Source organism: Pleuronectes platessa, chromosome 11 (genome assembly GCF_947347685.1).
Source record: "Pleuronectes platessa chromosome 11, fPlePla1.1, whole genome shotgun sequence".
Taxonomy (NCBI): Eukaryota; Metazoa; Chordata; class Actinopteri; order Pleuronectiformes; family Pleuronectidae; genus Pleuronectes; species Pleuronectes platessa.
In genome coordinates this window covers 15,080,142-15,105,783 of record NC_070636.1, presented here as the reverse complement: position 1 = coordinate 15,105,783, position 25,642 = coordinate 15,080,142, and the positions used below count along the sequence as shown (strand labels likewise).

General features: G+C 43.4%; 1 protein-coding gene across 1 annotated transcript; it reads left to right on the top strand.

Annotated features, from left to right (window-relative positions):
- The first annotated feature begins 2,294 nt into the window (after positions 1–2,294).
- Positions 2,295–25,114, top strand: eif2ak4 (eukaryotic translation initiation factor 2 alpha kinase 4). The gene is made up of 39 exons (XM_053434278.1): positions 2,295–2,674; positions 2,766–2,881; positions 4,538–4,640; positions 4,754–4,927; positions 5,398–5,478; positions 5,589–5,740; positions 5,866–5,966; positions 6,073–6,230; positions 6,317–6,855; positions 7,347–7,462; positions 8,097–8,251; positions 8,341–8,780; positions 8,858–8,930; positions 9,020–9,103; positions 9,184–9,306; positions 9,395–9,499; positions 9,870–9,933; positions 10,035–10,114; positions 10,263–10,364; positions 10,454–10,504; positions 10,612–10,848; positions 11,495–11,570; positions 11,948–12,069; positions 12,363–12,412; positions 12,850–13,018; positions 13,617–13,733; positions 13,874–13,939; positions 14,036–14,206; positions 14,289–14,423; positions 14,872–14,979; positions 15,324–15,452; positions 17,565–17,651; positions 17,864–17,976; positions 18,065–18,123; positions 18,565–18,668; positions 19,301–19,369; positions 20,206–20,250; positions 21,165–21,280; positions 24,688–25,114. The coding sequence occupies exons 1-39, from the start codon at positions 2,537–2,539 to the stop codon at positions 24,743–24,745; spliced, it is 4,986 nt and encodes a 1,661-aa protein (XP_053290253.1). The 5' UTR covers positions 2,295–2,536; the 3' UTR covers positions 24,746–25,114.
- The last annotated feature ends 528 nt before the right edge of the window (positions 25,115–25,642 follow it).

Below are 25,642 nucleotides of genomic sequence, written 5' to 3'. Positions count from 1 at the left end.
TGGCCTGTCGGCGTCGGTGCTGCGTCCTGATTGGCCCGGCTGTATCCTTGTAGGGTTATGCTGAGCAGCAGAGTCATAACTGCGCAGCCACTGAGGTTCATGAGTCGCGAGTTTCCAAAGAGGAACTCCATATTTGTCCCCCCCCCCCACTTGAGTGTGTATACTGCTTGAGGTTCGCTGTACCTTATGAGGGAACACTCTCATCTTTGCAGGAATGATACAAGTGTTTGACGTATTCCTTCTTATGCAGCATGAGTCCTAATGAACACATCATATATGGTGAGATCTCAGGGAATGCCTGCCATGTTTTGAAATGAAAAAATCCATGTATTTATTCGGACCTTCAGGTTAAGAGGGAATGACTCAGCTGCAGACGAGTAGAATATAATATGTGAGGTTATATCCTAGCTGGAGGTATGTGAGAGCATTATTCTGCTCCACGCTGCCCCACAAGTTGTAGCACCACCTATTTATAGCTATTTAACCCCCCAGTTCTGCAGATAGAAGCTGGATGCAGTTTAAGTTATTATCATAGATTTTGCAGAGAAGCCTTTAAAAGACTGGATTAGTGTTGTTTAGATCCATGAAAAAATAAGGGGTCTGAATCACAATTAAGCTTTTCTACCAATCAATGGTGAAAGACAAGGTTTTCTATGAAGCTTCGAAGATAAAGACGATATTGAAAAGTGTCTTCAGTCTCTGTGGAGGAGTTCCATAATCAATAATCATCAGGATTATGTGGATTATATGGAGACTGGGAATCCAGGTGGGTCTGAAAAGATTTCACGTTAAATTCATGGGGAGAAAAGATGTTATTCGTTGCATTGTGGGAAATGTAGGACTTTGTCAGAGCCAGAGCTACAATAGAGATTCAATATTAAACACCGTGTTTGCCTCTTCTGCATTTTCACTAGAATGTTTTCTATTCTGAGTCCCCAAATTTTCCTTCTAAATCCATTTTTGCTCTAATTGTTCATAAGTGATTAGCAATTTATGTGTTTGGACATTCGACTTACTGTATAGTTTAAAGGCCAAGTTTGTGTCCTGATGAGATGCAGAGGCTCAGTGAGGTCGTTCTTCTTGAGGCTCAGCTCCACCTACCTGCTCTGCTCAATGGAGCCTTTGTGGCATGTTGCAAATTGATGCCCTGCATGTTGCAAGGTTTGCTATCCACTGTAATACCATGAAAACAACAAGTGAAGTACTGCAGTAGTACTTTACTACAAGATTTTTGAGAACATGGTCAAAATGGCCCTTTGTGTGTGTGTATGTTCAATCTACAATTGTATTGCCAATATCCATCAATCTTGACCTTTGACCTCTTACTGAGGTAAGTGCATCACTAAAATACAGTTTCTTTACTTTCAATTTTTACACCACTGTAGATATTTAACTAGAGTTATAACATGCATCATAGAAGACATTTATAACAAGCCTATTAAATGACACATAAATATACAGTACATTAACTTCAATGGTGTATAAAACACAAAATAGTTAAATGACAGTTAACAACATATTTATACTAATTATACTATTATTGATAATAATCATATGGTATATGTTGTAGGATTTGTCATATAAGACCATTATAATAAGCCTATAAAATATTATGCATAAACTACCCTGTAAATAAAACAGATACTTGAACAGCGCTAAAATTCTTTATATTATTTTTAGGATCAGTAATAATAATCTCATGTGATGAAATATGGGTTTTAAGTTCAAGTTTCCAGCCAAATCTGTAAAACATACAGTGGAACAAAATTGAGATTCTATGGACCCGTGTGTGGACATGTGCAATAATCATAAGCAGCAATCAAGTGCAGGAGCTAAAATGATTCAATATAATAATGAAACACATAATGCTAGTTATAATAAACACAGGTTTTATTGTAAATATTCACAGAAAGATGATAAGATACACAAGTTGGTTATTTTTTTTGTGCATTTTCATTTAATTTATTAATTGATTCAGTTTGAAAATGTAGAATGAGCATTACAGAAAAAAATGTCAACAATTGTAAGCAGTCATATCAAATCCTTGTGAATGTAAATAAGTCAATTCAAGTGTGAGAGAAGGATGATCAGTAATATATATGTGTATATATATGTATATTATTATTATAATGTGTATAATGTATGTATTTCTACAGTGTCTATTTAAATATGACAGTCACCGAGTCTGTCAGCGTCAGTTTAGGTCGTTTGGCACCTTTCTGCCCTCTAGAGGCCATTTTGGAGAAAGTAGCGTGATGACGTTTCACCTGCGACACGCACGCACGCAGGCCATCGGCAGCAGCCACGCACCACGAGCAGCAGTGTTGTGGTGCGTGTGAGAAGTTTGATATTTAGTGAGTTACCTGCTCAACTCTGACTCTGTGAAGACCCGGAACAGCGGCGGAGCAGCAGCCGCTTCCTGCTGCAGTGTGACGGCCGTGAGGGAGTGACAGCCCCCGGAGGAGCAGCAGGAGCAGCAGCAGGAGCAGCAGGAGGAGGACCGACTGACTGACTGTCATGTAGCCGAGGCAGGAGAATGAGCGCTCGGCAGCAACCCACTCCAGCTGAGGATGGGACAGAGGAGCACACGGTCCAGCAGGAGAACGAGCTGGAAGCCCTCGCCTCTATCTTCGGAGAGGACTTCCAGGATCTGCGGAACAAGGACCCGTGGAAGGTAAATCTCGGGGTGTTAGCATCGCCTGTAGTTAGCTGTGAAAGTTGACGTGTGTACACAGCAGCGTTAAACTGGCTGACCTCCCTCCCAGGTTAAAAGAGCCCCAGAGGTCCACCTCTGTCTGCGGCCCAACGGGCTCAACACGGGGCAGGAGAGCCACGTGACTGTGGAGCTGCAGGTCAAGTGTCCCCCCACTTATCCAGACGTGTGAGTAGTGAGCCCGACTTCCCACTGTTACCACTGACTTACCACTGTTACCACTGACTTCCCACTGTTACCTTTGACTTCCCACTGTTACCTTTGACTTCCCACTGTTACCTTTGACTTCCCACTGTTACCTTTGACTTCCCACTGTTACCTTTGACTTCCAACTGTTACCACTGACTTTTAACTGTTACCACTGGACAAACTTCAGCTGAACAAGTCTGTTTCACCATAATTAAATATCACTTAACAGATTCTCCAGACTCCTAAACATTGAGAATGAGGCAGAGCACTTGTTCAAGTCCACATTCTGACAGATGAAAAACTACTGTGTTTAGAAACTTTTTTCTACATTTATTTAAATATAATCCTCTTTAAACAACTCTAAACTTCAGCTCTTTCTAAACCTCAAAACTTATCTCTTACCTCTCTTTAACATTCTCAAAGCAAAAAGCTATAAAAAGATGTAGGACTGGACGATATGGCAGACGACTATAACAAGATAATCAGTTTCATATCAAGCGTTATCAATAATTATCACAAATAATATCACATAATTGTTTCTTTAAAGTAAAACTTACTGAGTTTGTAGTTGTATACTCTTTATCAACAGAGAATAGCAACAGGTTTTACAAACCTGACATCCACTGTCACTGTGCTGACAGAAGCAATATACATTAGAATGTTATGTTGAATAAATTGCAATAGTTTTTGATATTGTGTTATTGCCCAGCCCTAATAATATGCATGAGAAATTTATCTGATTTTGTAGAGTGAAACATTTTGAGGAAGTCAGGAAGTGATACTATTGCATATTAATGTTCACCAACTGTCCCACTGTATGTCTCCTTCATGCAAAATAGAAGATATAATCAGCAGCTCTGAAGCATCTAAATGGCTCTGACGCGGTTAACAGCCTTTCCCAGTTCCAACCATTTAGCTATAGATCCTTATTTTCTTTCTTCGTATGTGAAACATAGTTTGTCTCCTGTGACAGACAGATTAGAGAATAAATAAAATCTAATCTGTAATCTGATGGTTGAATGCACTTATTGTAAATCGCTTTTGCTAAAAGCGTCAACTAAATGAAATGTAATATGAATCCAACCAAAAACAGGAAAAAGTAGATAAATTAAAGCAAACATTGACATAATTTAGAGTGAGGGTTTTTTGTGGCTGCAGCAAAGACCATCAACAACTGTTCAGTAATAAAAGTTTAGAGGGAGATATTAGTGTTCTCCAATAGGCCCCTACTGCCCTCACACCCACCCCCCCTCTCTGTTCCTTCCACTGCCTCAATGCCACTGACATTCAACACAGAACTTCTCTAATCAGAAATCAGAGTTTTATAAACAGTTTCAGATTTAACTGAAATGTTTCACAGATTTTGGATCTAAAATCTAGGCAATATGAAAAAAAGAAATGATTCAAAAGATCACAGGATACATGAAAGAAATGAGAAAGATGCTTGATATGTCCTACTGAACTGTGGCTCTTACTGTTTCAGGATAAGTGGCCCATGTGCCTGTTGGTAATCAATGCACAATCAGTGCACAGATCAAGTGTGGAGCTCTCATTGTAATGTCAGTCAGTGTTAACTAGTTGTCATTGTGTTGTGGTGTTAATGTATAACATAAAATCCTTGGGAAACACCATCAGGCCTCCAGAGCTCGAGCTGCAGAATGCTAAAGGCCTCTCAAACGAAAACCTTGAGACCCTGAATCGTGAACTCAACAAGCTGGCAGCAGTGCGATGTGGGGAGGTGAGGATGCACACACACACACAAACAAGCAAACAAACACAGACACACACACACACACACATACACACCCGCAAACAGACAACTGCTACCTCCTGTGCTTGCTTATCCTCTAGGTGATGATTTACGAGCTAGCGGACCATATCCAGGGCTTCCTGAGTGAGCACAACAAGCCTCCGTCAAGCTCCTTCCACGAGGAGATGCTGAAGAACCAGCGGAGGCAGCAGGAGAAAGAGGCCCAGGAGGTGCAACTGAAGAGGGACAAGAAACGGCGGCAGGAGGAGGAGATGGTACGGAAGCAACGCTGAGAGCTATTCATGCTGGATTAGTTTAATCCGGGGTTGTGCGTTAATTTGCTTTCTCAGTTATTTGTCAAGATCTTTAAATTACTCTTACAGGAACAGTAAATATCTCTTCTTCTCTTGAGAAGAAAAATAAATTAGGATATTAATGAACAATGGATTCACATGAAGCTAAGCAACCAGAAATCCAATGTTCAGTTTTATTATTTTATCCACACACAAAAACTGCAGAATATTACACCTTTACTACATATAAAAAGGGCATTCGATTAATATTGTTGTTATTTTTAACTGGGTTGCCTTTCTTAGACTCTCAGTAATGGTAGAATATCTAATTGTATTATTTCAAATTTTTCATGATTTATAGCAAACCATATTTGTATTTTCTGAAATTACTGAATCCCTGACAACTGACAGGTTGAACGGGATGATGACTCAGGTGTTTTTTATCCTTGCAGGAAAAAGAGATTATGGCTGAAATCCTAAGACGTGAAGAGGAGAAGCGAGAGGAAAAGAGAAGAAAGGAAATTGCCAAACAGGTGCACGAGAGACACAGTTTCTACTGTTGTCCATAAAAAAAAGCCGTAGCAAGTAAAGTGCACAAGCTTTTTGTTGTAATGTTCTTTTCCTGTGTCGTAAACATTCCCAGGAGCGACTCGAGACTATTGAACAGCCAGTCCCTGCCAACTCTCCCCTGTTGAGGAGGAGCCCCCCGAGCCCAGGAGGAGCTGCACCTGAACTTTCCGAAGCAAAGAAAGGAGGCAGCAACCGCCGCCGCACTACCTCCAACACACGCCACAGGTAAACAGCGCTAACTGAGCACAGTCTAAATACAGCAATATGCTTCTCATGTTTTATATATGACAAATACATATTATTCTGATAACTTATGATAATAAAGGGTAAATGTGTATTTGTTTCAACAGACGTGACACGACCAACGAAGACAACCACCGTTCACAGGAGCTTCTTCACTTCTATAGCAGCACTTCCGGGGAGCTTGTCGTCCACAAAGGGAAAAGTTTAGGTGTGAGCTCTCTGAGACGATGCAGCAGTGACGGTGCGAAGTGACTTCCTGTCGCCGTGCGGAGCTGTTTGTAACGCTTGTGTGTGTGTGTTCATGTGTCTGACAGGTGGAAGCGAGAGGCTCGGCCGTAACGTTTATTATGGATTCGAGGCCAACTCGGGAGACTTTGCTGTGGTGTACGAGTGGTCGCTGGGCTGGAACAAGAACATGGGCAAGTTCCTCACCAGCCAGGAGAAAGAAAAGATTGACAACTGTAAAAAGCAGGCAAGTAGAGAGCAAGCAGTCAAATCATTTTCAGTATATTTGCTTAAAATACTGACGAATTATTTTCCACTTGAATTCCTGTGTAGATCCATGCGGCAGAAAATGAGTTCAACTCCCTCCTGAGGCTGGATCACCCCAACCTGCTGCACTACATGGCGCTGAGCTCCATCGAGAAGGACGACTGCCTCGTGGTTAACCTGCTGGTGGAGCATGTTTCCGGGGTCAACCTGAACCAAAGTCTGGTCAACCAAACTCCGGTCCCGCTGGATAAACTCTGCCATTACACGTCCCAGCTGCTGGCTGCACTCGACTACCTCCACTCCAACTCTGTCGTCCACAAGCAGCTGGGGGCCTCCAGCGTGCTGCTGGACTCCGAGGGCAACGTCCGGCTGACCGATTACAGCTTGTCAAAGAGATTCGCCGACATCTGCAAAGAGGACATCTTCGAGCAGGGTCGCGTGCGTTTCTCGGAGGATACAGCGATGCCGACGAAGACGGGGAAGAAAGGGGACGTGTGGAGCCTGGGGCTGATGCTGCTCGCTCTGAGTCAGGGGAACGAAGTGAGGGAGTATCCAGTGGTGGTACCAACCACCCTGCCTGATGACTTCAAGGACTTCCTCAACAAGTACGTATAGTTGGATCCACTATACCAGAGTTTTAGCCCATTTACTGTAAATCATAGCTCACTGTTGTTGTTTGTCTTCCACACAGATAGTCAAGTTATGTGGAAATGGAAATGTACTTTTCACTAGTAGTCATTTTCAATTCATCAGTCGGTTATTTATCCATTGATTGGGTGAGACAACATCTTGAATCATTTAAAAAAATGTGTGACATGATATCCCAGAGTGAAGGGTTTTGTCGGACCAACAAAATTTGTCGATCTAAAACAATGTGAGACCTTAAATAACCAAATGAAAAAATCTGGTACCATCACTTTTGTGATATTATCTTGAAAAATTACATTTAACAATTATAACTTTCAAAATAGTCATAGTCATGTTCACACTACAAGCGAAAACCTGAAAGATACAGCTGTTTGTTTCCAGCTCAGCACATACCATGTATCTTACAGTACCGCAGAACCATTATATTGCATTTGTCTCTGTGTTCTAGGTGTGTGTGCCTGAATGATGCTGACCGCTGGACGCCCCAGCAGCTGCTGGACCACTCCTTCCTCAAGCCTCCGTCACCCAAAAACCTGCCTCAGTGCCAGGACGCCAGTTCAGAAGGTGATACACACGTCACAGCATGTCCAATATGTACATGGACAGAATATTAGACAAACACTTTGCCCGCGGAATCTACATGAACTAAACTTGAGTCAACAAACAAGTAAAGTACAGGTTTCTGCAAAACCAATTGAATTGAGATGGTATTTATTAGAGCTGCAGGTAATTGTTTTCATCACCTTTTGATTCCTCTGTTTTTCTTTTTTGATATACAATGTAGCCTCTAAAGCGCACAGTGAAAGATAGTGATGTGTTCTGTTAGCTTACAATGTTCCAACAATGGTTTATTATTCAAATTTATAAAATTTATAGTGATTTAAAACATGATTGGGACAACATTGTTGTTGGGTTCAGGATTACCTCAGTTAAATTTCTGCTGGACAATTAACAAATAAATTCATTAATCTTTAGTATACCAGTATTTATTGCAGGTTTGTTGTAGATTATTACAACAATTAGAGTTCTCAGTCGAAGTTGATTCCCAAAACATATGATATTACATAGTTGTACAAATCAAAATGACAACATGACACAATAGACAAATGGTAAAGATCTGAGAGGATAGTTTTGGTATAAAAATTAACCCTAGAGAGAAAATCGAATAGTTCACATGTTTTTTGGTTTGTCGTCTCAGATCTCGCTGTGGACTTTGCGTCGTCGGTCATCCCGCAGAGTCACATCCTCGATCACCTGTTCATCTCCGGTGTGCAACGGCAGTTTTCACGCTACTTTGATGAGTTTGAGGAGCTGCAGCTTTTGGGAAAAGGAGCTTTTGGTGCCGTGATCAAGGTTCACACCTTTTTATTTCAAACATTATCTTTACTGATTAGAAAAGCTGGCCCTGGTTTGTTAGTGTCCACTTTCCATCGCTCCTCCAGGTTCAGAACAAATTGGACGGCTGTAACTACGCTGTGAAGAGGATCCAGGTCAACCCAGCCAGCAAGCAGTTCAGACGAATCAAAGGAGAGGTGACGCTGCTCTCGCGCCTAAACCATGAGAATATTGTTCGCTACTACAACGCGTGGATCGAGCGGCATGAGAAGCCCTCCTTAGGGGTGCTGAGCAACACCGACAGCTCAGAGCCTCAGAGCAGGGCCGACAAGCTTACTCCAGGTCGAGGTCCTCCGCGGCTCCTCAATGAACTCGGCTTCCCAGACAACGCGGAAGATATAGCACCACCTCCAGCCCTGTCCAGCTCTGTGGAGTGGTCCACCTCCATCGAGAAGTCCACCAGCGCCATGTGTAGTGGACACCAGTCTAGCGATGATGATGAGGAGGAGGATGATGAAGAAGAAAATGTGTTTGGTTCTTTTTATTTGTAAGTATTTTTATTCCATTGGCGAGAGTTTGTCCAACTCAATACACCACTTATTATGATTTTCTATTTGCGTTCAGGCCGTCAGATAGTGACTCGGGGAGTGACATCATCTTTGACAATGGGGGCGAAAGCACAGACGAGATGTCACAGGTTTGAATATTGACAGCTTGTTATATATTTGTTTGTCTTTGGTTGTGTTTTTATTTGGTTAAAAAAAAGATATTTGTGTGTTTCCTCAGCTTCAGTCAAGGCCAGTGACCGACACAACAGAGAGCACAGATTCAGATCAACCTCCCCAGATAGCACATTACCTGTACATACAAGTAAGCTTCACCTCCATCCTCAACTTTCACCACTAGAGGTCTCTGCACTACCAAAAACTCACGTTTTCCCTTCCTGGCAGATGGAATACTGTGAAAAAAGCACTTTAAGAACCACAATAGACCGCGGCCTGCACGAGGACCAGACTCGGTTATGGAGGCTGTTCAGGGAAATACTAGACGGTCTTGCTTACATCCACGAGCAGGTACAGATCATCAGCAACATAAACTTTACCAGGCCAAACAGCAGGATTTCATGACCCGGCTGATCTCTTTCCATTTCTTTTCCATCAGGGGATGATTCACAGGGATTTGAAGCCTGTCAACATCTTCCTTGACTCGCAGGACCATGTGAAGATCGGAGACTTTGGCCTAGCTACTGACCATCCTGCTAACGTGGTATGTAGGTGCCGTGACTTCATTCAAAGAAAGTGGCTGTGGTGGAATTTGCTGTTACACAGTCTGTCCTCTTCCGTTTCCATCGGTGCACATTTTCTACAGCGGCATGACCAATTGTCCTCTGTATGGGACGTCTACACTGCTATCCCTCACAGCCCGGTGCCGCCTCACTCTCCTTAAGATGTAGTTCCCCCACAGTGTATTCAGGCTCATATAAGTTAATGTGTTCATGTGAAGGATTGGTTTACAACAAGTATTGAAACTGTGCAGGTCCTCTATCTAAACTCTACCCTTTGCTGCTGTGCAAAGATGCATACAACCAGGGTTGAACATGTTATAAACCTGTGGACAAACTGTATCTGTGTCTCAGGCGGCAGGTAAATGTGAAGTGGAGGAGGTCGGCTCTGCAGCGATGGCCAAACCGGACCCAACAGGTGCAGAGCTTGAACATTTTCACAAAACACTGTCCTTTGATTACTGTGTTGTCTGAGATGTATGTTTCAGCACTTTGTGTTACTTTTGCATCTGTCTCCAGGTAACATGACAGGCATGGTTGGCACTGCCCTCTACGTCAGTCCAGAGGTTCAAGGAAATACTAAAGCCACCTACAACCAAGTAAGAATTCAAATTAAGATTTTCTTCACCGCTTCAGTTGATAACGACGCACTAACCTGGGTGTATACAATATAATTTTACCCTGTGTGAATTTTGAAAGTTATTCTTAGTTAACACCACTTAATGTTTTTATTTCTTCTGTTCTCAGAAAGTGGACCTCTTCAGTTTGGGAATCATCCTCTTCGAGATGTCATACAGGCCGATGACCACCGGGGCGGAGCGCATCTCTGTCCTGAGTCAGCTGCGTGTTGTACGTCTATTTTCACAACTGGATGTAATTTAAGAAGCTCTGGGCTTTTAAACTGACTTCTCACTCCCCTCATCTTCTTCACGATGCAGGAGCCCATCTTCTTTCCTGAGGACTATACTGCATATGAACAGGGAACTCAGGTTAGGATGTTGGTAGCACGCAAATGGTAAACATCTTTTACCCATCCCTTGAATTCCAGTCTAACATTAGAATACGTCCCTATGTTTCTTTTTGTCTTGCCTGACAGAGAACGGTGATACAGTGGCTGTTGAACCACGACCCAGCCCTGCGGCCCACCACCCAGGAGCTGCTCAAGAGTGAACTGCTGCCTCCGCCTCAGATGGAGGAGTCGGAGCTGCATGAGGTGCTGCAGCACACCATGGCCAATATCAATGGCAAGGGGTACCGCACCATGGTGGGTCAGCTGTTCTCTCAGAACACCTCGCCGGTCATGGACTTCACCTACGACATTGATCTACATAAGGTGCGGCTGGTACTTGAGTTGACCGTGCTATTGATGGTAGATTTTGTTTAATTGTTTTTTTACATTTTACCATACTGTTGTGGTAGAGACGGTTTTGGGTTCTTAAATTTAGTTTAACCAACCACATGTGCTTTCTATGCCTCCGCGCCGGCGATAGCCAGGTTGTCTGTCCATCCCATTCTTGTGAACGTGAGATCAAGAATGGAGGGAATTTAACTTGGACTCAACGATACAGGGATTACATTTCAGTGGTCAAAGGTGATAGTGATCTGATATGAATCTGGAAAAAAAGTACCACAAAAACTGCAGTGGTTGGCGGAGGCATACAACCACAGATCAAGAGCATTATCTAAATTGATATGGCACAGTATAGATACAGGTAAGGGTGCACCACAGCAATGTCTTCTATGCTAAAATATGAGACCTAAATAAATTTAGTTTTAAAAGTTATTAGAAGTCAAACTATGCCCAACAGTTACCCAGCTCTACCTCTAGATGTCACTGCAGACTTATGAATGGATGCACCGACCCCTCCATGCCTCTTCTCTCATCTCCTCCATACACAACGGAGCAGCAGAAGGCCTGTTAGTGCTTAATCGATGTCTCCTGATCCCTAACAGAGACTGCTTGTTTGGTCTCCCTTCAGGGCAGCTTCAGCTTGAACGGGGCCAAATTGCAGCAGCATGTGTTTGAAACAATCACCAGGATCTTCAAGAAGCATGGTGAGTACACTACGCTTGTTGAGTGTGTATGTGTGTGTGTGTGTGTGTATGTGTGTGTGTGTGTGTATGTGAGAGAGAACATGAGCCTTTGTTGACTCTCCACTGTGAAGCACTTGGACTCCTGTCCTGCTGGAAGCCAGTTTTTCAGGACCCCAACATCTGCCCCAGTGAGAGGCAGCGAAACAATAAGTGCACTGTTGGGCAGCGCAAACTCTGTGCAGGTGCGAGGGCTATTTCCGTGCACGCTGCTGATGATGTCCAGCTGTACTTATTTATTTATCCCGGCTTTGTATCTGCTCACATGCATCGGTTCTTCTCGGGTAAGGGTCATGTTATCTTATGCAAATGTTGCAGTGATACACAGTGTTTGTCTTCAGGTGCGGTGCGTCTCCAGACACCGCTGCTCCTCCCCAGAAACAGGAAGCTGTATGATGGCAGCGAGCTAGCCTGCTTCATGGACCACAGTGGAATGCTGGTTACGCTGCCCTATGACCTTCACGTGAGCCCAACACACACTTGCATACAGATACAGATAACACACACACACACACAGGTGTGCATGTCCATGCTTGCACACATACACTAATTATCAGACTATTTGCATCGGCAAATGCGAACGCATGAGTGTGAGGCTGAAATCAGCAGCTGCCTTAAGTTCCTGCTAGCTCAGGAAACCCTGAGGACTAAATGGCTGTTTCCACAATGTGATTGATTACAGGCTTGTATGTACCACCTACTTCACTGTCATTATTCGACTGTACCCTGTGTCTCAACTGTCTCTTTTCACCTTAGATGCCGTTTGCCAGATTTGTCGCCCGCAACAATGTGACGCACCTGAAACGGTAAAGTTCTGTGATTCAACACCTATTTATGCAAACAAGGCCTTACTGATCCATCAGGGATAATAAAGTCAAACCAAAGTCCTCTGCAAATTACCAAGCAAACAAGTTATATTAAATTACTTATTAGTAACTTATCAATTCCACTGTCTGTTAAATGGTATAAACCATAGACTGCATGTAAAGATTGAGAACATGACAGCTCTCCAAACGTGGAGCCACAAACATCTCAGCCAACCATCGACCCCTGATGGCTGGCTGATCAATAATCCCTGACAAGTAACTTTACTCCAGTTGTGAGAGCTTGCTTTGAATTAAGTGAATACCAAGATCATGACCTAAAACGTCTATCAAAAGTGATCCTTGCTCTGTATCTTTTGGAAAACCTGACGCGCCTATTGGAATAAACTTCACGTGTGTCTCTCCCCATTTTGCTCCAGGTACAGCATTGAACGCGTGTTCCGCTCCAGGAAGCTGGATCGTGCTCACCCGAGGGAGCTCCTGGAGTGTGCCTTTGATATCATCACGCCCGTCACCAACAGCTTGCTCCCTGATGCTGAGACCATTTACGCCATCTCTGAAATAGTCCAGGAATTCCCTGCACTTCAGGTTACACATGTGAACTGTTTGTACTTGAAACGGTCCAGTGAGCCGACAGTTTATGCTACGCTGACTTGTCTTCATTCACACTCGCAGTGTGGATGCGTCATTGTTCAGTTATTTCCTACAGATTCCTCCACTGCAACCTGGGCTGTTGTTTTCCCCCCATTTCACTTCCAACTCACATTCCTAAAATTCCAAAGTATGCATAAGCATGACAGATTTACACTGTGTTTATTATTGACACAGTAAATCTGGTATGTGCAGCGCTGTCCACTTCCTTCCCTGACTCCCCCAGTACAAACCATTTCCTGTCCACATGTCCCGATGCTGCGTCAGTCTCCAGTCGCAGAATTCCTCTGCATGTCGCGTGAACCCACTCAACCTTGGGTCGGATCTGTAGTTTATCCCTCGTAGATCCTCTCCACCACCCGGCTACCTATTGTGAAAGCTTTTAATAATATGTGAGTGGGACAGAATGAGGGGGCAGCGAGATACAGCAGTCATTATTCACTGAGGTGCTCATCATACAGTAGGACTCATGGTTTTGACAGTAATTGCAGCTGAAAGGGTTAAAGGTGTGTTTCTGTGTGTGCTGTGACCGTAGGAAAGGAACTATAATATTTACCTGAACCACACCAGCATGTTGAAGGCCATCCTTCTGCACAGCGGAGTCCCCGAGGACAAACTGACCCAGGCCTCCATCATACTGTGTGACGCCATGGTCAGTGCAGGTCACACATGCATCACAGATGTTATGCACATAGCGTGTCTTTTACTGATATCCAGCTTTGAACATTTACAGTTGTGTTTTTTCCCCAAATATGGCAATATAACCTTTCTATCATCTTTTCGTTCCCTCAGAGTGACAAGCTGACCAGACGGGAGGTGGAGGCCAAGTTCTGCAACTTCTCATTGTCGACAAACAGCGTAGGTGTCCACGGAGGTGTTTGAACTTTCTGTAAAATCGATCACACTCGTAGTTGCTTATAAGCATCAACGACTCTCCTCCTCTGTCACCTCCAGTTGCAGACTCTCTACAAGTACATCGAGCTGAAGGGAAACCTGCAGGACCTGCTGCCACTGCTGATGCCACTCACCAAACAGAAGACTGCCGTCACCCAGCTGGCCAAGCAGGCCCTCAAGGACCTGGAGGAGCTCACGGTGCTGCTGCATAGACTTGGAGTTAAACTGCAGGTGATTTTAATTCAGAAGTCTATAAGAAGAGCAAGTGTTTTCATTTTCTCTCCATTTTAACGTGGATGTATTCCCTGTATAGGTGGTGGTCAACTTGGGCTTGGTGTACAAGATGCAGCACCACTCTGGGGTCGTCTTCCAGTTTGTGGCTTTCATCAGGAAACGCAAGCGAACTGTACCAGATATCGTTGCTGCTGGAGGACGCTACGACCACTTGGTGGGTTTGACCACATTTGTCCACATTCCACACAGATATGAGCCGATATGAGCATATCAGTATCTGTGTCTCTGTATGACAATATGCACCAATATGAAAAACTTTATTTTACTGAATAAACAATGTAGAAAATGTGTGCATTTATGTTAAATTTCTACGTAAAATAGTCGAATTTGTATTTAGTTGATATTAATAATTAGTTTCATGCTCAAAAACATCAAGCCTCAATATCTTATTCATGAGGGTTTGCTGTCTTCAAACATTCCTAATTAAAAAGACAGTGTACATTTTTTTTACTCCCTTATATTGTTATAGGCATTGGTGGAGCTCTAAATTCTTCATGTTAAAACTAATACATTTAGTGTGTTTTACATTAATTCCACATGATGCAGTGTTGGTTATCACTCTATGTGGCATCTTTATATTTGTTTGTTCTCTCTGCTGTTAGATCCTGGAGTTTCGAGGACCAGCCTCCACAGTACCAGTCCCTTCTGCAGTTGGGGCCAGTTTGGCTCTGGACAAAGTCTGCGCTGCTATAGCCAACATGGAAGAGCCAGTGAGGGAAACACACACAGAGCTCTGACATCCCTGATTATTGTAATGAAGGAGCAGCAGACAAGAGTTTCATATTTAATGATGCCTTATTACAGCAGTCGGCCGCCACACAGCCACTTTTAGAAACATGCTAATAACTATGATCACTGTGACTCTTGACGCCGTGGAGTTATTCCTGGAGCTTCAGATTCAGAATATGAAATGATGGGCCCAGATTACTGCACATTGTCTTAAAACAGAGAAAAGCACTGAAACAACACATTTATTAAAGATGTTATTTTACTTCATTTCGATAACCTTTCCGTGTTTAATACGTTTTTTTATACATTTTCTGTTTTACACCAGCCTTCTGTGAGCTCCTGCGACGCCCTCGTGGTCCCAGTGGGACATTCTTCCATGCCCAAAGCCATCAGCGTCGTGCAGAGGCTGTGGAGCACCGGCGTCTCTGCGGACATCGCCTACGATGTGTCACAGGTGAGTGGGCGGCCACCTGGTGGTCCTGAATTCACCGTCTGACAGGGTTCAGTCTGGAAACCCTAATCGAGCCAGTTTTGATTTGAAGGTGCTCTGATGAGTTACATAGGTATATTTTAATTTTGTGTTTTATTCACCATAAAGTGCTCTCTTGATGGCACCTGCGTTGTTTGCAGGAATCTTCACTTGCCAGCATTTGGTGCAATTGTGTAAAACCCTTGGCACTATTGAGTTGTACTTATCTTTATTTTAGAAATATTTGTTTGTCCTGTAACTAATTGGCCCAAAGATGGCGCTACATTTGTGTTGGAGATAGTTTGGATACCTGACCCAAGCGTTTATGGTTGGGACCTGTCCTGGTTCGATCTCGTTAGCCGGACTCTCCACTTGATGTTTTTAGAGAATATCAGGCTGGGGTCAGGTGCTTACACAGAAAATTGAAACTCAATTTAAAAGGTCAATATGTATATAAGCAATAATACAGTAAAAATGCATAAAAACGACCTAAACCTAGTTAAGAAGGAGTCATTAAGGCTAAATATATCTCAGCTAAAGGAAGCAATGTTCACTTCTTAGAACATTTCTCCCTTTCTGTTTTTCAAAGACCTGTGAGAAGAGAAGAATCACCACAGGACGCAGGTAGAGTTTATGTTGCAGTTCAAGCAGAAGGGTTTCGTTGAGTACGTGTTCATAAACTAATTATTATAGAACACAGCCCTCGTGTTTGTTGCATATTTAAACTCAGCTTTTTTAGATAGACTATGGGAGTCTACCATTGCTGTGTAAAATGGCTCCCCCCACCCCCATACTGTAGTAACCCCTTCCCACCTACAGAGGACAGGCCACACCTGGCATCAGTCCTGAGGAAAAAGCCCCTTGTTTTTTATCAACAGATTAATCCTGAAAGTATCAGAAATAGTGTAGAGGCTTGATGTGACAACACAACATCATCTGTGAGACAAGTTTCCAACAAAGTCATTTAATATACTCATATTTGCTCAACAACCAGGCTGTGATCAGTCCCATCAGAGTGAAGTCATTTATCCTCTGGTGTACAGCTCCAGATGCCATGCCTCCGTCACATTCACTGGGTTTATGTGACAAACTCGTGTCGGGCCTGTTTGTGCGTGTTTGTGTGAAACACCCTCCCTGTCTGATGGCCCTCTGCCCACATTTTTATGCCCCTTGTTTTTTCCTCCTTTAGTCTTTATGACCTCTTGTTGTTTTAACTTTCCACTCCTGCAGTGGGTAAGAACTTGCTTTAATGGTCTTCATTGTCTTTTGCTCTGGCCCAGTACCAGCGTGATTGCCTGCCTTCCGTTCCCCTGGATCCTTAGAAGTAACTAGGAAGGGTTGGGTTTGGCTGAAAACAAGCAGCGTTAAGTTTAAAACATTTCCAAGAGTGTGTGCGTGCTTGCGCGTGTGTGTGTTGATAATGTAGCAGGTCAGTGTCTTGACCAGTGGCAAGATAGTCAGATCGCCTTGTTCGGACCTCCTCCTTCGACTCTTTGTTAACGCCTTTCACGTGTTGGCCTCTTTAAAGACCAAATCCGTAGCTTTATTTCATCCTTAGGAGACGGTTCCACTCTTTTCGCTTTTATTAGCCAAATATGGCAAAACCTCGACCACATGTGGTCAGTGAAGGCGCGCGGCCCAGAGCTACTCGTTGCCCTCGAGGCAGTGACTTCCCTTTGACTTAATTTGTTCTGTCACTGAGAAAGTTGTAAGAAATAGGAAATCTTGAGGCTTAAATGAGGGGATTTGTTCTGTGCCACTGTTTGCTCGTCTAGCAGTGGAGCCAAAGTGAAGGTAATGAGGATAAATTGAGCTGACACTAACGTATATACATGCACACTGTCCTGCATGTAAGGGACACTAAGGGCCTTGACTGAGGTACGCATTCTACTAAGGGCGATCATAGTTTTAGGTGAAGGAATGCTTTTAAGGACTAGTATTAGGACAGAAGTTTCAAATTCTCATAAATCCAGTTCTTTGATAAGCCAGATAATCAGAATTCCATCATTGTTCATGTGTTTAAATGTGTTATTACTATAAACATGCTATTCAAAGTGTGTGTTGGTAATTCATCCTTTTGTCGTTGTGTGTTTGCAGTCTCAGGAGACGTTGTTCGACCACTGCAAGCTGGCTGGCATCACCTGCATGGTCCTGGTGTCTGACAAGGAAGGAAGCTATGTGAAGGTGAAGCAGCCATTCGGCACAGCCAATTATCGCTCAATCTTAACTAGAAATTCTAAAATTTGAATTTGTCTTTAACAGCGAGAGTTCGGAAGCTCAAACACTGAACCTTCCTGGTAGCATTTCAAATCCCTCTGCTTTCCAAACCTTTTAATTACAGGGAATTATGGGAAAGTTGAACAGGAACCTGTGTAAAAGTCGTTTTCTGTCTTCAGGTAAAATCCTTTGAGAGGGACAGGCAGTCGGAGAAGCGTATCCCTGAGTCGGACTTGGTGGACCACATCATTCAGAAATGTCGGAACAAATTCTCTGAGGAGAGAAACCTCAGGTAAAGAAGTTTTGGACTTAAATCTCAGATTTCTGTGAGCGGTGTGAAAGAGGTCGTTCTTGTAAGCGTCGTCCTTGTGCTCCTGCAGAGAAGCCCCTGAAAGCATGTCTCTCCAGAACCCCAAAGGATCCCTGCTCAACACCACAGGTACTGTATTCAGCTCCGTGCGATCAGCAGCTTTACGTCTTTACAGTCGGCTCCTATGTGCGGTATTTTTGTAACCTTAAAGCCGTACTGTAGCACGAAAACAGTCACACCTCTGTTCGTACAGTTGTGCCGTGACTCCACCATAGTGCTGCACCTAGTTTGAGTGTTAGATTTGAGTCTGGGTTCTGTAATGAATGTCCTATCTGTACAGTAGGACTGCCCTCTGGCATTGAAGCAGTTTGTTAGGCAGTGTGACGAACAAATGAAAGAAGTGTTAAATGTCACACCACTTCTGGCACAAACACACAGGTAGCCAACAACAGGAGCAACAGCCAATAAAAGCGGTTTTCATAGTCATCGGGACTTTGAGGTGTGATTGTCTGTTAATTATTATTATAATTATCATGTAAATTGGATAAAATGTGTAATATTTGTCTCCAGGCTCCTCAGAGCAACATGGGAGCAGCTGCATCACGAACATGAATGTGAACGTCATCAGCCCGGAGAAGGTTTCCTCCAGTGCGAGACGACGCTATGAGACTCAGGTCAGTGACGCACACAACGATTTGGGCTGCAATCTTCTGTCTGGACCCGATCAACCTGAGATAAAACTGACAAAGCACATGCAGGGTAAAAAAAAATCAAGTAAATAGCTCAGCAAACGTGACAGCACTCGGCCCGGGAACGAACACTCTACTGTGAACAAACTCACACACACACACTGGTTGGTCTTGGCCCTCTTGGTCTTGGATGTGGTTTTAACATTCCTCCTGCGAGATCCAATCACAAGTGGGCCGCTCTTAGTAAATGTGTGAACGCACCCAACTACATCCCAGAAGCGTCTTCACATCCGATCGCTCGGACCACAATTGAAGGTGGCCTGACCACATTCAGTTGCCTGTGTGAATGCAACTGGGTCCTGGGACACATTGAAGCAGCTTCTGTAGTTGTACGGACAGTTGGACACTCCCTGACCCTCAACTTTATCATCACAACTAACTGCCTCATCACAACCCTTATCTTAAAACGTTAAGAATAAGGCGTCTGAAACCTGAGACAAGCTGTTTGCTTTTTAAATGATTTCATGTTAAGCTGTTTTATTTTTGATAAAGAAACAATTCATATTTTCCTCCACCCTTTTCCCTTGTTTCTCTCTACATCCCTCTCTCTCTCTCAGATCCAAACCAGATTACAGAATCTTGGTAGCAATTTGCAGAACAAGAGCAATGACATTGAGGTTCTGGCGGTAAGTCATTTGTTTGTTTACCCCTTTATCCCGCCCAATCCCAGCTCCCCAGCTTTAGATGTTTCTTTTTTCTTTGCTCTCCCACCTTATCACCTGAATTCATGTGTGAAATCACAGAGCGAGGAATGAGCTTTGGATGGCTAAAACAGTAAACATCACTTGGAGCAGCCCTTATATAGTTATTTGCCTTGTTGGTAAAATCCCCGGTCGGTTGTGAATTCACTCCAGTCGCTACAGAACAATGAACACTAAACAGAAGGCAGCCAGTATGTCAGTTTCGGGGGATGTAAATGGCTGCCATGTCGCGTTTATTTGTGGTGGCGTTGTAGATTTATGGCCAGATACTCTCAAAGTAAATAATCCCTGCTTGTCCCCTTTTTTGCCATATTGCTGCATATTCCAAATACATTTGTCATCCCTGCTGGGAGTCTGGACTGCATCAGGAAACGCAACAATAAATCTGAGTTATAAATACAGGCATAATCACCTTGATAGCGGTCAGCAGGTACACGGGCCTGTAATTCTTTTTGCGTACGACAGCAGCGCGTTAATTAAACAGCCTCACTGGAACACAGCAGCCTTCAGTTTCTAGTGATAAAGCCCATTAGTCCCTTCCTGGAAAGGGGACATGGAGTGCTTTCAGGCTGAGAGCCTTGTGAAAGTGGAATTAAAGGTAATTTTCTGACGCAGGAGTGGTTTGTGTGTGTCGAAAGAATTACGCGGCCTGTTTGGCAACGGTGGATGTTTCATGGTGTAAGGAGTATTCCCCTGGGACGTTTGTGGAATTGTTGCACAGAAAGTCAGGCTCCATTGTGTTTTTGTTTTTTATCCCACAGGTGGATCTGCAGAAGGAAACGCTGATCAACTTCCTGTCTCTGGAGGTCAGTCCCCTACTGGCTTCATCAAGAACACCGCAGAGTTAATAAACGGCTGCATAACAATGAAGGGTTGGAGGCAGAGGGGAGGGGGGGTTGGCGGCGGAGCAGTGGAAAGAACAGCCAATAGAAGTCAGGATTTGAGACAGGAAGAGGGGATCCCGTCTCCTTCCTCACGGTCCTGACTGATGAGGAGTGCAGCGAGGGAACACCCCGGGCCGGTTACAGAACTTTCCCTCCTTTTAAAAAAGACTCACACGTGCGTCAGACACGCAACATGGTTAACAAAACGCACACTTAAGAGGTGTTAATATTCACATTCCAAACTCCTGACTGCACTCGTAAAAACGCGGGTCCCTCTCAACGTATGGTTAATATAAGACTTTGATTATATTGTGCTAAGAAACACGAAGGACGCTGGAAAAATGCTCTTAACACTGCTGTTATATAAGCAAAAGCCTCCACTCCGTAAAATGAAAGGGCCGCCTGTACAGAGGTGGTCAGCGCCTCGCAGCACATGTCAAAGAAAACGCATTTAGTGTATAAAACACATGACAATACCCAGTGTGTGTATATGCAGGCGTGCAGGAAGGGCCTGTTTCGAATACGTCAACTTACCCCAAGTCACACAAGGAACCGAAGAAATCTATAAACCCACTGTAGCTTTGTTGCCTCACTGCTCGGCTGCTCTTGACATGCGAAAATATACTGCGAGGCTCTGGATGAAAAACGATTCTCTCTTACAGAATGCAGTCTGTTTTCTTGTGTTAGTGTGAACAAACATGTCCACAGCTTGTGAGGCCGGTCGCAGTCTGCTTTGGGTTTTGTTCATTCTCAGTGAGTTTGACGTGTGTTTTAACATCATTTTGTCACATGACCTTCACTCGCACTGTTCTTTCGAACCTCTGCCGTCTCTCCAGTTCGACAGTGAGGAGCAGTTCAACAGCAGCGTGAAGACTCTGCTGTCACGTCTCCCGAAGCAGCGCTACCTGAAGTCCATCTGTGACGAGATCCACCATTACAAAATGACAAAAAGGTAATTTAACATGTGCGATTCCGGCTCAGTTTCATGCTAGCTATCGTTTTATTAGATAATGGAAGTGAATTAAGAGTCTACTACCATGTAAGTAGGTATGAGGCTGAGCGATAATGCCTAAAGCTAATACCTAACATCTGCATATTAACATAATGCTGTTAAGCATCTATGTATACTACAGACTGCAAATAAAGATGGATGACACATCGTAACTTCCTCCTATTTTAAGACATTTTTTAAAATGATAAATAATATTTGTCATGTACTTTTTAGTTCGGCCCATGTCCCATCTCCTAACATGGGCAAAGTCAGGTTTAAAGACATACACTGCAGACATCCATCAGGGGGATGATCAAGATGTTTTGGCTTCACTTACGGGGAGCTATTGTGTTGTCCATCCTCAGCCTATATTGCCTTTCTGCACCAGGCTGCTAATGTGGCTAAAATCTGTAGTCAAATTAGCTTCATGCTTATAGGTGTCATTAGTACCATTGTTTATCTACAGTGCATTAGCAAAGAAGTCTGTAAATACATAGTCTTTGCTTTCACTATACATGCAGCTCTTTCAACAATGTGAGTATCCTTCAGACCCAGTGCGTCACTTAGTTATATCATATCCTGACCTGCAGAGTTATAATTAATGAAAGAAATGATTTCAATGGGTAAGAATACGTGAATAAATCTCGGACGAGTCAGACAATTAAAAATGTGTTAATTTAGTAATGACGACAGGCTTTACATGCAGGAAAGGACAAGAATCCAAAATTAAAAATTACGAACAATATGATTTAGAATAGTTTTAAATCTCCCCTTTCGCATTTGTTCATCTTTGTCTCTAGGGTAAGAAGTTTTACATTAAATCCCCCCCAAGCAGGAAAACAACTCGATACTGTACAGCCATTTTCCTAACAGCTGCAGACGTCTCATCTCAGTGGGAGCCCTCGTAGAAGATGATCCAGAGACAGAGTCTTGTCTCTCGCTCATTTCCATCCACTACTGAATATTTTTAATTCAAATGAAGCCTGAGGCTAACAGTGGAACACATTAGAGACCAGTTTGACAAAAAAGGTAAAAGAGGCAGACTTCCTTTCATGGGCAGCTGCTCAACTTCAATCTTCTGACCAATCCCACACACTCCAGGTGTAACAGTGACAGTCGGCCTCTTCAAAGAGAGAGCTGTTAGACAGATAACTACTGCCTTGCAGAACATTAAATCCTCAGCTGATCCTCTTTCCTGAGGAGAAATCTAGAGAAGGATTTTCCTTCTTTGGTCTCCTCTTGTCTGTGTCGTAACTCCTCAGTTGAGTGACACTGAGTTTGTATTGCAGGTTTTTTATTTTTTTTATCTCAGGCTAAATCCTCAGTGTTTGTGCTTCTAGTGTTGTGATGTTTGTGAATGCCCATAGAGCGCAAAGCTGTGAGGGATTCAACGGATTTTTCTCTTTCATGAATGAGATGGTATCCAGGAAAAAAAGAAAGAAAGCAAATCAAAGCCTCTCTTTCTGCGTTCCCAGCCCCCTCCAGAGCAGTTGGTTTTAATTTCCTGTCTCTGCTGTGTGTTTGATTTGCCGTTTAGGGGAAAAAAGTCTCTGCTGATAAATGAACGTCATAGAGGCAACAATGGATATATTCAGCATGTGTTTTTATATGTTTGTTTGGTTGTTTTCATCGAATGTGGGGCACAGGCAATTGAGGCCAGATGAGTGAGCGAAAGGGCCCATGCAGTCACCTGGCTGCAGCGAGGCCATAAACTAAACGTATCCCCTGGGCTTCCTCGTCAGCGAGCTTTGCTTTCAGCCAAAGCTTCGGTGGGCAAGTCCTCAGATCCAACACGACAACACTACTACAAGCTGCTGCCTGCTAACTGTCTCCAGCAGAGTTTGAACAAGACTTAATTGTCCACAGCCATCCTAGCATTTAGTTTCACCGCATTCAAACCGCACTGGATTAAAGGGGACAAATGCTTCTTTCATCTCACCAGTAGTCCGAACGATACTTCTAAAGGAATTGCGATGTCATGGGACCACATTTGCATAATGCATGCACGCCTAGCGGCTAGTCCGCCACATCCCGAGCAAGTGTTTTAGACAGAGGTTAGAACGAGGTGATGATGATGTGAGCTGACCGTATGTGTTTTGTCTGCCAAGTTAGAAAAGTCCCAGTTTGCCTCAAAAGTACAAAAATATCATAAACATGGCATTTGTCAGCGTTGTCTTCTTTTTAGCTTAATGCTAACATGACAAGTGTTAACAATGTTAACATTGTGATGTTTGGAAGGTATATCATATTAAATATCAGGGGGTTAGCATGTTAAAGGGGACATATTATGAAATTTCCACTTTTGTAGTGCTTCTACACGTTAATTTGGGTATCTGGCATGTCTACCGTCCCAAAAACTCTGGAAAAAAACAACTCCCGCGATTTGTTGTGGTTCCTCTATGTCAGAAACGATATGCTAGAGTGCGTCGAATGGGATTTTGACCGAAATAAACGTCATAGTCACACCATGCCCATGTAGGAAGACTCGCTACATGGCCTTGGAAAAGCGAGCTAACGCTAGCCAGGCTCACCGGCTAGTGTTAGCTAGCTCGCGATGCGTTAGCTCTCGAGCTAACGCATCCTTCTGCTGCGCCAGCTCAAGCTCCCACTGCTCCCACTGCGGGGCTGCGCTAGGGAGCTGGGGCTCTCGCAGCCAGGCTCACCGGGGGTGAGGGGGGCGGGGCACTCAAAACAGGGCAATCTGAGGAGGGCTGTTTTAGACACGGTAAAAAGGTGCTGTTTTAAATGATCCTTGAGGTATTTTGACCAAAATATGTTACAGACATTTCATTAAGACCGTGGTAAAATGGGCACATGTCCCCTTTAACACTAAAACAAAGTACAACTCGAGCTGATAAATGTCATGAACCAAATTATTGGATGCATCGAAAATTTGACCTGTTGATGCTAACAGATTCAAATTGACATCTACCAACTAACTACAAATTAATGAGAACGCATCCAGTTTTTGTCAAGATGTTTCAGTTTAGACTAAAGTAGCAGACTGATCAACCAGCAGGGCTATAGCTGTTCCACTGGCTCAAAACTGGAGAGAACCAATATTTTATGTGATGATGTAAATAAATGTTTTTAATTTGACTGTATTGACTTTACATTTCGGTTATGTAGGGAGTGTTCTGGGACTTTCTGGCCCGTGACAGTGGCTCTTGGCAGGGTTGAATCTTGAGTTATTTCCGCAGGACTGACCTGTTAACCTGGAAAAATCTAAGATCTTGAAAACCCTGTCGGCTGAATATTTATTATCCTATTTTTGAGATGTTCCATTGGGGAGTTCTCTAATGTTTTTTTCTGATTGAGTGTTATTATTCTTTGAAATCTTTGAAATGACATATGTTGTCCTCTTGCAGGATGGCCGTGGTCGTCTTATACAGCTACAAGGACGACTTCTACAAGATCCTCCTATGAAAGCCTGAGGTTTTCCACTCGTCTGGGACACGTCTCACTTTGCTCGAAGCTCAGTTGACCCCAAGAAACTATTTTCAATGTTGGACCTACAGAATCTGCTTGAAGACTGGATTCATATCTTTTCCATTTCGGAAAAACGCAGTTTTTCTTTTTAAACCCTATTTCAGTAGTAACCAAACTATTCAACCCAAAACTTTCCAGGGTTTCGTGGTCTCAAAATGAGACGTTAACTCGACTTTGCCTTAATAGAATTATGGAATTTGAGGAAGGCCTTTTTTACTGAGGAGTATGTGTCATGAGTATAAATCGGTTTTACATATTGAATTAGCTACAAAGTGGATAGAAGAAATAAATCACTTATTTTCCACATGCTGTGATTCGATGGCTTTTGTGTTTTACACAGGTGATAACATTCTGAGAACCCTTAGGATTAATGGTCTGAATATACAAGGATAATCAATTTATATAGTGTTATAAATGAATCAAGTTATAGCTCAGTTTGTACCGATGGTGTCAAAGCTTTGTAATGCAGTATTTAACATTTTCTAGGTCTGGGAAACTGACCCTTCTGTTTGTTTAGCTGATCCTTCCGGAGAAGCGTCTTCACCTTGAAGTTTATGAGCAGGCTTCGACGGACAAGTCAAAACAACAGTGCAGTCTGCGCTGAGGATTATTCAGGTTTCCAGCTCTGACCTGCAGGTCTCTGTGTTTTCCGGTGTTTTATTAGGCCACTGGTTAGATGAGAGGGCGACTTGCTCTCCGCTGGCACTCAAAGCTCAGAGGACCCCCCCTCCCCCCACCTCAGGCACAACCCATCAACGCTTAACACATCTGCTCGCGCTACTGAGATAAGGACAGTAATGATGAGAAAGAAGAAAACGATCAGATTTTAAGGAC

Excerpts from the sequence above, each read along its gene's own strand:
- eif2ak4 (XM_053434278.1), top strand. The coding sequence starts at position 2,537 with ATGAGCGCTCGGCAGCAACCCACTCCAGCTGAGGATGGGACAGAGGAG. Across the intron at positions 6,231-6,316 it reads TTGACAACTGTAAAAAGCAG|ATCCATGCGGCAGAAAATGA; the intron begins GCAAGTAGAGAG and ends ATTCCTGTGTAG. Across the intron at positions 10,115-10,262 it reads CTAAAGCCACCTACAACCAA|AAAGTGGACCTCTTCAGTTT; the intron begins GTAAGAATTCAA and ends TTCTGTTCTCAG.